An 11059-nucleotide genomic window follows, 5' to 3' on the forward strand; every position below is an offset into this window, starting at 1 on the left:
GAAAAAAAAGTTTCCTTTTTTAAAAATATCTAACGTAAGAGTTGGCCATATTGTCTAATGGTCCCCAATTCACGAATAAAAAACACTAAAGTTTTTAAAAATACAAATAATTATAATTAAATGCGAATTAATTAGAAGTTTTTAAAAAGAACAAGAAAGGATTAATTAATGATATGGTTAATAATATTGCTATGTAACATAAAATCTTATTCATAGGCCTATTAGTATAGATAAAAGGCCCATTTAAGTAAATTTCGGCCCATAGTTTCTTTCGTTTTCTTCACCATCTGAAAAAATGTGAGAGTTGACACTGTAAAACAACAACAACAAACATATCTGTGATTTCGCCGGAGTTAAGGAGAGAGAGATCTAACGGTTGAGATGTTTCTACGGGCAATCGGACGGCCATTATTGGCTAAAGTGAAGCAGACGACGGGGATCGTTGGGCTTGACGTTGTTCCGAACGCGAGAGCGGTGTTGATCGATCTCTACAGCAAAACCCTAAAGGAGATCCAAGCTGTCCCGGAGGATGAAGGATACCGTAAATCTGTGGAATCGTTCACGCGCCACCGTCTCAGTGTTTGCAAGGAAGAAGAGGATTGGGAGGCGATTGAGAAACGGCTTGGTTGTGGTCAGGTTGAAGAGCTTATCGAAGAGGCGCGCGATGAGCTCACTCTCGTTGGCAAAATGATTGGTTCGTATTCTCGTCGACTCTATCATTGACTTGGTATTTTTGATTCATCTTGTGATATAAAATGAAAATTTTGGGATTTGATTTTACTATAGCTAGGGAACAAATTATGAACAATTGGGGTATAGATTGATTTGTTTCCAGAAATGGTTCTGGTAAATGAGAATTTGAATCTTGAGCATTACATTGGTGAGCCTTTTTTATTGGCTATCAAATTAGTGGAGAGAAACCATGACTATATGAGTCAATGGTTTATGGAAACTGAATGCAAAAGTTAAGACTTTTTGTATTATTTGCTAGCTTTGTCTTAGGGGTGAAAGTTTGCATAGTTCACTTAAGTTTGGAATGGAACGATTTTTGCTACAATGTCGCATAGGTGTGTGGTCATGTTCTTAATTAGTGTTCTTGCTTTGCAGTGAGTTATCTGCACATAAGTGTTAACGCCTGTGAAACTATAAACCCTCTTTCGAAACTTCATGATTGTTTGAGTGAGGTTTCAGGGGACCTCTTTTGAACTGTAACTGTCTTTTATAGAACTAGTTTTTTTCCTGAGCCTTAGCACATTCTTTGGTTGTAATATGCTATATACCACACAAGCTTTTTAACGGTCTAGAAATTTGGCTAGTTTATTCTGAATTTGCTGCCCATTGACAACACTTTCTTCACCTTGGAATTATAATCCGTTTTTGTTTGCATATGCAGAATGGGACCCTTGGGGTGTTCCAGATGACTACGAGTGTGAAGTAATTGAAAACGATGCACCAATCCCAAAGCACGTTCCTCAACACCGACCTGGTCCTCTTCCTGCAGAGTTCTACAAGACGCTTAATGGTCTACTTTCGGAATCCAAAACAGAAGTCCCAGCTGCTAGCTCCAGCGACCCGCAGTTGAAGGAGTAACTTCCAGTTTTACAAATTGTGTGCTTGTTGCTTTTTTCTGGCTAGAGTTGTTTCTGGATTGGTGGTCAGCCTCTGAATAAAATGCTTAATAACTTTCAAAACTACAACAATGTTGTACGCTTTTCGCAAATGTTTTATCATTCTTATTAAAAACCTATGATAATACAAATGTTGTTTCTTCCCTTTTGCAAGAACATTCGCCATTCCTAAAAATATGTACCTGATTCCCATCTCTTACAGTTATTTTCTTATCGACTAATCTGGTCAAGATGGAGACAAAATCATGGCAGTCCTTACACAGGATTTTGTTCTTAACAACATGAATAGGAGCTTGTGGTGACGCATATATAAAACCATATACAACAGCTTGTTTTGCACTGTGAAAGCTTGCGTTTTCATTACCTCGGTACGGAGAACCAAACCTTTTGATCTCTTCCTTTATAGATTCTATCTCTGCGTGAATCCCAGTCGTTTTCTCCACAGTAGTAGCATCCTCACTGACAAAGCTGTTAATTTTTCCATTAACTTCCACAGTGCTCTTGCTTACCTTCTTAATCAAACCCTTCTCACTCATCAAATTTCTAGTCTTTTGGGCCAACTCTGGTTTTCCACATTCATCGTATAAGTCAGCCAAAAGAATGTAGAAGGCTGGATCAAATGGTGCAAGTGCTAAGCCTTTGTTAGCCATATCTTCTCCTAAGGCCAGATTTCCATGGTATCTACAAGCTCTTAGCAATGTTTTGAAGATCAATGCATTTGGTCTTAACTGCATTGTCTCTACAACTCCTGTTGCTTCCTCTAGGCGCGCAGCACGACCTAAGATACCAACTAGATGAACATAGTGATCTATCTGTGGCTCAATGTTATGAATCTCCGTCATTGATTGAAAATACTCAAGGCCCATCTCTGTTAATCTTCCATTACTACAAGCAGAGAGCAATATCAGGAACGTTACTGAATCGGGCTCGAATCCTTTCATCCGCATCTCTTCAAATGCAGACAGAGCAGATGAAATACAACCGTTTGATGCCAAAGCAGATATCACTCCATTCCAGGAAACCACATCAGGAATAGCTATTTCTTCGAAAACTTTCTTTGCATGTTCCAAGAGACCACATTTACCGTACATGTCAAGAAGACTATTTGAAACCGAAACCGAGCTAGAAAACCCGGATTTTTCTGAGTAACAATGAAGATGTTTCCCAGTTTCAAGAGCGCCCAAGTTGGCTGACGCTGAGATAAACCCGGTTATGCTAACAGGATCCATTCGGATTCCATCTGCACACATATGAATGATGACGCTTAGTGCCATTTCGTACTTGCCCAACTCGTTAAACCTCGTCACCAAGCTCGTGTAGGTGATAGCATCTCTCCTGTCCGTCAACCGAGTCGCTTTCCAGGCATATTCCACCTTACTCAAGCTGGCATATGCATCAACTAGTGAATTCCCTACTATTAATTCACCATCTACGTGTCTTCTGAGTAGATATCCATGGATCTCTACTACATGTCTTATAGACTTCAATTTTCTGCAGGCTCGGAGAACACCAGAGAGAGTAACTACATTAGGTTCTACCCCTTGCGTTACCATCTCCATCAACAGTCCCAAACAATCTTGCTTTAACCCGTGATCAACAAGACCTAAGATTAATGTTGTCCAAGAGATGACGTTTGGTGAGATCATTGCTGCAAAGACTCCAAAAGCTTCTACTTCTGATGCCGAGCACTTCATATACATATCTACAAGTGCATTTCCGACATCAGTGTTTTCCTCCAAGCCAACCTTAATCATTAGTGAGTGAATCTGCTTGCCTAAGTCTAGCGACCGGACTGATGAACACAAGCTCAGTATTGCAGAGTATGTGAAGTTATTCGGCTGAAAACCAGAATCTCGCATCTCAAGAAACGTACCAATAGCTTCTGTGGCTTTCAAGTTTCTTACAAACCCTGATACCACAGAGGTCCACAGAAACACATCCTGTTCTCCAGTTGAATTCAAAACCTTCAAAGAATCTTCCTTTTTAGAGAACCTCGAGTAGAAATCAACCAGAGAAGTCTTCAATACCACATTTGGTGGAATTCCCCTAACGATTATGTTGCTATGAATTATCTTACCAAACTCCAAACCGAGAAAGGAAGAGGCACCTAAAAGCTTAACAAAGGTAAACTCGTTAGGAGAAACACCAACTTTAATCATGTCAGAATACAAATGCAACGCCTCTCTCCATTTACGAGCTTCAACTAAAGAAGATATCATCATAGTCCACGAGATAGTATCCCGGTTCTGAAGAGAACTAAAGAGTTCACGAGCTTCCTTAAGTTGCCCACACTTAGAATACAGATCAGTCAAGCTGCTTCCTATAACCGAGTTCCCCTCAAACCCTGTCTTTATAACAGAACCATGAACTCGAGCTCCGTAACTAAGATCTCTTAAACCAACACAAGATCTTATCACCGAGGAAAATGTGAATTCACTCGGTCGTGTTCCCGAAGCCATCATTTCTCCAAACAGCGAAAGCGCTGACACAAACTCTCGGCTCTTGGTATAAGCAGAGATCACAACTGTCCAAGCAAAAACATTTCTAGGCGACATTTCATCGAACAGCTTACGTGCATTCCATATACAATCGGTTTTCAAGTAAAGACTCAAAAGATTGTTGCATAAGTCGAGATTATCTAAAAGACCAAACTTGATTACAGGGCAGTGGATGTGTAAACCAATGCGCGATGACTTGGATTCGCAAAAGGAGAGAATCCGAATACATGATTGTTGAAGATTACCCAATTCGTTAGTGCGTGAAAGAAACGCAGCAGAAGCTGCTGCTACTACTTTACTCGTCATTCTATCTTTTGCTCTTAAAGGTCGAAACTTTAAAGTTTCACATCGCTGTTGAGATCTTGCCCTCAAAGTTCAAACATGATTAAGTTGGAGGGAAACAAAACACATGGAGGACCCAAATATTAAGTCATGTAATAGACAACAAATTACTTAAGTATATTTTAAAAATATTATTGCAACACTTATTAGCCAATAAATTATCATAAGCTTATAATTGTTAACCTATAGCTTTTTTTAATTGTGTGACAAAAACTTAACTATTCCTTAAAAGAAGAAATTTAAAAATATATATATAAAATAGTACACTATATTGAGTATTGGCTAACTTAAGCATTTTTTTGCTAACATATTTTTTCTTTCAAATATCATGTAGAGAGCTATAAAAACATCCCAACAACAACAAAAAATGGATTAGATACTAACACTAAAATTACATAATTCAGTTTTCTGAAAACTAAATGAACCATGTTTGGATTCATGTTGTTAGATTTTGGCAATAGACCTAGCTAGTAAGCTATTCAAAAAATTGTTAATGGAAAACAAACAATAACGACAAAAAATAAAAATGGTTTGGTCGTAACAATGGGATTCAGGAAGAAGGCGTTCACGGGCGAGTAGACAACGAAACAAGCCAAGTCCGTGAACACAAATTGATATGCATGCATGTGTATGTGTATGTGTATCAATGTGTTTTCATGTACATTGTACTCATGACTGCTCGCTCTTCCACTTGGAACTAAATTTCAAGGAAACAAACAAGAACACTGCAGCATTTCATTTTTGGGATGGCAACGTGACGACCAGAATCAAACAATCCCTGCTTCACTTTAAAAATCATCATCACTTCGTCTTCTTTTTTTTTGGTTCACGTCGACAAATTCGAGTGTTCATAGGATTTCGATTTGTAGTTATCTAATTTTCCTTACGATAAGCAAAAAAGAAACATAACTCTTGACATGAACACAAGATCATTAAAAAAGGTTATGAATCACAAATATTCTTTTATAAATTCATACGTATGCTGTCTTGCATACTACCGGGTTTGAATCTTAATTATAACACAAAAATAGTTCAAGCCAGTATATCAAATCTTTTGACCAAATATTCTTAATTTTGGTCGTAAAAATATTAGAACAAGAAATGGAATTTTTGTGTGTGAGTTTTCATTTTTTAAAGGAAGATGAAGACCCGTGAAGACCAAGGTTTGTCTTCAAGCTACAAGTTAACCAAAGCGACTCTTCTATGCCATGATCTATATTTATATATTCACCTAGTCCCGCACCTAGATCTTAGCCTCACCACATATATTGATTTGATTAGAATTACATACCTTGAGAAAAGAATATGTATTTGCCTTTTCATTACAACCACAACTTTACTCGAACAAGTTATTCAACTAGCTAGTGTTGGTGGGTCGATCTATGGACCTAGCTATGGTACTTCTTTCGTTTCTTTTTGTGATAGAGAGAATAAACCGTGTCCACATCATAGTACTATTGACGTTTTCTCCCTTTATTATTACAAAGTTTTAACCTTCTCGATCCAAAATGTGATGTACATACATAATGATAAGTGAAAAAACTCGATCCCAAGTTCTTTCTTAAACACTATTTAGAAAAATAATGCAGTCGACATGTTTACAAAACGTTGAATATGACATCTCATGTATTGTATGTGACATGTCTCCATGTAGCAAACACTTTGTTACCATTGAAAAGGTGAAAAAAAAGAGGAATATGTTGAATAATTGATCTCGAAGTCGAATGTTTAATAGTTTTAAGACATCAATGATTGATACCGAGATATTTTGAAAAACTTAGATTGATCAGTATGCAGAAATAAAATGTACAAAAAAAAAATAGTTACCTCTTTGAACCTGAAACTCTTCTAAGGAGAACAAGAAAACACAACACACGATAAAGAACGAAGAACCCTAACAAAACATAAACATTAAACCACCTCTGTTTCTCATGAAGTCCTTTCTTATTCAACACGTCACCTCCAGTCACCACGCAGATCTTCGTTTGAGCTTCCTCCAACCAGACCAAACACTTAGAGGCCAAGCACGAGTACTCGTTTATCAGAAGTGCATCTAATGCATACTTATACATTGAGATAAAGTACATGAAAAGCCAGTACTTGGGTAGACTTTCCTTGGAAATGAAGTAACCGGAGAACAAGAAGAAAGCCGCTAGAAGAATCGTCACGAGAGAAGTTCCCGCAATGTAATTTGGAGCAAGAGAGCTCAAGAAGAGAACAAAAGAGTTCGCCATTAGCAGAATGATCCATATCACGAGAGCGAAATACCCAAAAGCTTGCCACGTGGGGCAGAGACCAATGAGGAAATAGACCGAAACAGAGTAAATGATTGAGATGACGAACAAGTACGGCAAGAAAACGAGTGTGTTGGCGAGAATGTGAGAGGAAAGTCTGTAAACACCGCTTGATGTCTCTCTGAGAAGAATCGGACGCTCGTTGATGAAGATCGGGAGGGTTTCGGTTGTTGAAGAGAGGAGAAAAGTGAGCGTGAAGGCGAACATGCCGAATCTTTTCTCGATTCCCTCTTTGCCGATTCCGATGTTGATGTAAATAGTTCCTAGGACAACACCAACTACAAGAGCTTCTAATGCATTGGTCAGAAGCAGCTGTCTTGTTCGGTAGATGGTCTTCCAGAATCTTCTCGAGAGAAGGCTTATCTCGGTGATTCTTGATGTCCTATATCGAACAATACTCTGTTTTTCTCTCTGTTTTCGGCTTTCTGTCGAAGGGAGAGCGCTAACATCAGTGTTTCCGTCGGATTCTCTGAGTTCTTGAAGTATTTCCATGGCATATTCGAGTGAATTGAGCTGCGGAGGGACAGTGAATCCCTTAGAGAGCAAGGTATCTTCGAGAGAGTCAAGCCTTCCATGGTATGCAACAGTTCCTTTCGAAAGAAGTAACAAGCGATCTATGATAGAAAGAATCTTGAAGCTAGGTTGGTGAATGGACAAGATCACGGTCCGTTGTCTTGACACAGCAATAGATTTGAGGATGTGAATGACGTCAAAAGCAGATTTACTGTCTAAACCGGAAGTGGGTTCGTCGAGAAGGAGAAAGCAAGGGTCGTGAAGGAGGCTTAAACCTATAGAGACTCTTCTTCTTTCGCCACCGGATAAGCCCTGAGCGAGTCTTGTGTCTGAAAGGTGTGTTAGGTTAAGTTCTGCCAGAAGAGAGGTTACGGTTTCAGATACTTTTGATGGGTTTGGGAGCAAGAGACGAGCAGCAAAGGAGAAAGTTTCAGAGACGGTGAGGAGAGGGAAGAAAGAGTCGTGTTGGGGAACATAAGAAGAGATTTTGCGATACGAAGAAGGGTTAATGGGAATAGAGTTAAGGAGAATGGAGCCGGAGGTTGGGGATGTTCTAGAGGCGAGGATGTCGAGGAGAGTTGACTTTCCGGCTCCGGAAGGGCCAACGACGGCGAGGATCTCGGTAGGATGAGCAGTGAGAGTAATGTTGCGGAGGATAAAGGTGGGTGGCTCAGCCGCCGGGAAGCTGAGGAGAGAGAGAGAGGTTTTGGGTTTGGTGTAGGAGATGGAAGAGGTGGTTAGTGTGTATGGCACCGTCTCCGGCGGAGGCAACGAAGAGTTTTCCATATGGTTCTAACTTGTATAGAGAGTTAAAGAGTAGTGTAGTGAATTAGATTTTTATAAAGTGGTTTTTATTTTGGAGTTTAATGTTTTTGTAAGCCAAAAAAACTTTTACGTTTTTAGGGTTTTATTTTTGTTTTCCTTTTCTCTTTAAACTGTTTTTGGTTTTTAATTTTCTTGAAGTACAGTTTTGGATTCTTGCAGTCTTTTGTGTATATCCTTGTTAGATGTATTATGAATATTAAGTTTCATGGGACCTTTTTTCTTATATCAAGAATTTCAAAACTTTATAAACTTTGTGTGTGTCGGTCTTCATAAATCATTGCTTACTTGTTTTAGTATATATCGTTTTAGTTAAACAATATAATGCTATTTTTATACATTGCATGCTTTTCTTACAATCTTGTTTTAGTTTTACTTGATGTCTGTCTTAGTAATGACTATATGTTTAATTTTTGTAAAAAAAATAAAGCTTAATAATGTCTAAATGTTTTCTTTTTATACAAATAAAGAATTCAACAGGCTATAGTTATATATATAGATAAATGAAATGGCTCAAAACGTAGACGCCAAGTTGGCTGCAATGTAACAAAAACAATACAGAGACAGGTACAGTATAGAGAAATTTAGCGATATATCCAAGGAATCGACAGATTACTACTAAGTATGTATAAAGCCAAGAACTGACTAGTTTAGGAAGTTAAAAAAAAAACATGTGGACAAAAGAATTGAAGCGACATTATGATTTTCATAGATACTCATATCATATGGTAGCAGCCATATACATTACCAATTTGATGAGTAAATATAAGAAAAATACAAAAGATTGTAATAATAAGGTCACGGGCCTACTGTTTTCTATCACATTATTTTCTCTATTATTGTTTGTTTTTTTACAATCCGTGAACTTCTGTCTTAATTTGGCACACACACACATATCTGAATATTTAAACTTACGGCTATGTTATGTACGTACGTAGATATAGCCTAATTTGATGTGAAAACTAATTCAATGTCTACTAATCTCAAAATAGTCAATGAAATGAAAAACATTTTCAAAACCTTACTATAAACGAAATCTTTAACAAAAAAAAAAAAAAACACTATAAACGAAACAACCTGACATTTCATCGAAGACTGTTTTATATGAACTTTTGCGATGAGAATAAACAGATAATTTAGCTTGTGAGGCCAAATAAACAAGCTTGAAAATTTACTTAGGCCTATATATAATGGGCTTTATGAAACTCATTTAAAGCCCGTAATAAACTAACTTGAATAATCTGGATAGACAAGATCACTTGTATATACTACAAAATTATATACTAGATGATGTATCGTTGACAAAAATGATGTTTCATTGCAGGGAGACAAAAGCCAAACATTAACATTCTTAGTTTAGTTTATTGCATGAATTATGAATCTATAATTCATTTCTAACCGCTAACTCCGAGGTACCCTTGAACATGGCTTGATTAGTTTAGTTTATTTGATGAAGTATTATTTATTATTCATTTCCACTTGCAATCTCCGATTTCTTTGGACATGATTCCAGTTTAATGATTCATGGATTTGTATTATACGTAATAATCTGATTATACATATTCATAATGCTATTTGTTTTTGTTTGTCAACTGTCTCTCTCTGCTAAATTATGAATCACTACATACTTTACTTTGATTTCAGCACACTTATAAGCAACTATCAGTACACTCGCCATGAGTTTAGATCATACTCTAATGTTTTCACGTTTGCGAATCGATCTCTAATCTAAACCAATAAGACAATTTCTTCTCTCAAGTGTGGAAACCACTAAACCAAAATTCCTTTTCTAAATATTGATTCAAAGAAATTAATCAAGTTGTAAAATGGTTTTTTACACTAATTCTTATCATATCAAATTAGTCCATGGTTAGATATTATAAAATATGCTATTTAATCACAGACAAGTCACATGCAATGCATTCAAAATCCCATGATAAGCAATAGAGACCTCGAGTAATGTAAAAGAACCTCAACTCAAACTATACCATCTCTATTTAATACAATCATAACTGTCGATCAAATACATGTCTAAATCCAGATCATCTATAATACAAGTATATGATTGATTAGGCCATTGTGTATATACATAAACAGACAGATTGACTATTTTCACGGGACAAATAGAGTTGAAAACGTTAATAAGCTAAATTGGTCGGAGACATATTGGTCCTACATTAGCATCTAACTAAGAAAATCTGAGTAGATGGGACAACAAAATCTACTTCAAAAGTCTTCTTAATGAAAACTAAAACAAAAACTCAAAAACTAAACAAGATTTATAGAAGTTCCTTTTTGTTTCTATGTAGTAGTAAACGGTGTCGTGTCGTTTCTAAGGTGCAACGTATTTGAGAATCTTGAACATTGCCATCCACCACGTGTATGGTTCTCCGGCGTCGATTGCTCTTTGCTTCATTGTGAGGTGGATGTTCTCGACATGATACTGATAGTGTTCATAATTTATTTATGTATTAATTGACATGATGGTGATGATGATTATTGTTTTGACAAATTAGTGGTAGTATAACAAAAGAGAAATGATGTGTTGGTTATATATATATATATATATATATATATTTTTTTTTTTTTGAGTTTCGAGCGAATCTTGTATTATGATTCTGCACAGAATGTCATGAGAGTCATGAGACTGATCCATTGCACGCATTGAGTTTGGTATATGCTCTCACTAGCTATTACTTCGGAAGCATCTAAAAGACATCTTAAGTAAACGGATACGTAAAAAAAACCAATACGAAACCATCAAGGCCTTGGAATCTTTAGTTTTTGTATGTTTTGCTTAAGTAGACATGATGTCATGGAAACACATGATAGCATTCTAGTGATTTGTTATAGGGTTGATTAGGTAGATTGAGTAAAACATTGTTTAGAATTGGTAAATAAAACACGAATGGTAAAACTTTAAATAAGGTTAATTTTTTTTTTGTTATCATGTAAACATGGT

At 36.8% G+C, this 11059-nt stretch overlaps 3 protein-coding genes across 3 annotated transcripts; 1 reads left to right on the top strand and 2 right to left on the bottom strand.

Moving 5' to 3' along the window:
• Positions 1 to 307: 307 nt before the first annotated feature.
• On the top strand, positions 308 to 1774 carry LOC17874959 (probable NADH dehydrogenase [ubiquinone] 1 alpha subcomplex subunit 5, mitochondrial). The gene is made up of 2 exons (XM_006281149.2): positions 308 to 694; positions 1394 to 1774. Exons 1-2 carry the CDS (start codon positions 382 to 384, stop codon positions 1588 to 1590), a joined length of 510 nt encoding a protein of 169 aa, XP_006281211.1. The 5' UTR covers positions 308 to 381; the 3' UTR covers positions 1591 to 1774.
• LOC17875057 (pentatricopeptide repeat-containing protein At5g52850, chloroplastic) lies at positions 1664 to 4432 on the bottom strand. The gene has a single exon (XM_006281898.2). The coding sequence runs from the start codon at positions 4430 to 4432 to the stop codon at positions 1745 to 1747; it is 2688 nt and encodes an 895-aa protein (XP_006281960.1). The 3' UTR covers positions 1664 to 1744.
• A 1741-nt stretch (positions 4433 to 6173) lies between these two features.
• Positions 6174 to 8083, bottom strand: LOC17876662 (ABC transporter G family member 8). Its single transcript, XM_006281432.2, has one exon. The coding sequence runs from the start codon at positions 8059 to 8061 to the stop codon at positions 6292 to 6294; it is 1770 nt and encodes a 589-aa protein (XP_006281494.1). The 5' UTR covers positions 8062 to 8083; the 3' UTR covers positions 6174 to 6291.
• Positions 8084 to 11059: the final 2976 nt, after the last annotated feature.

Source organism: Capsella rubella, unplaced genomic scaffold (assembly GCF_000375325.1).
Source record: "Capsella rubella cultivar Monte Gargano unplaced genomic scaffold, Caprub1_0 scaffold_8, whole genome shotgun sequence".
NCBI classification, from domain to species: domain Eukaryota; kingdom Viridiplantae; phylum Streptophyta; class Magnoliopsida; order Brassicales; family Brassicaceae; genus Capsella; species Capsella rubella.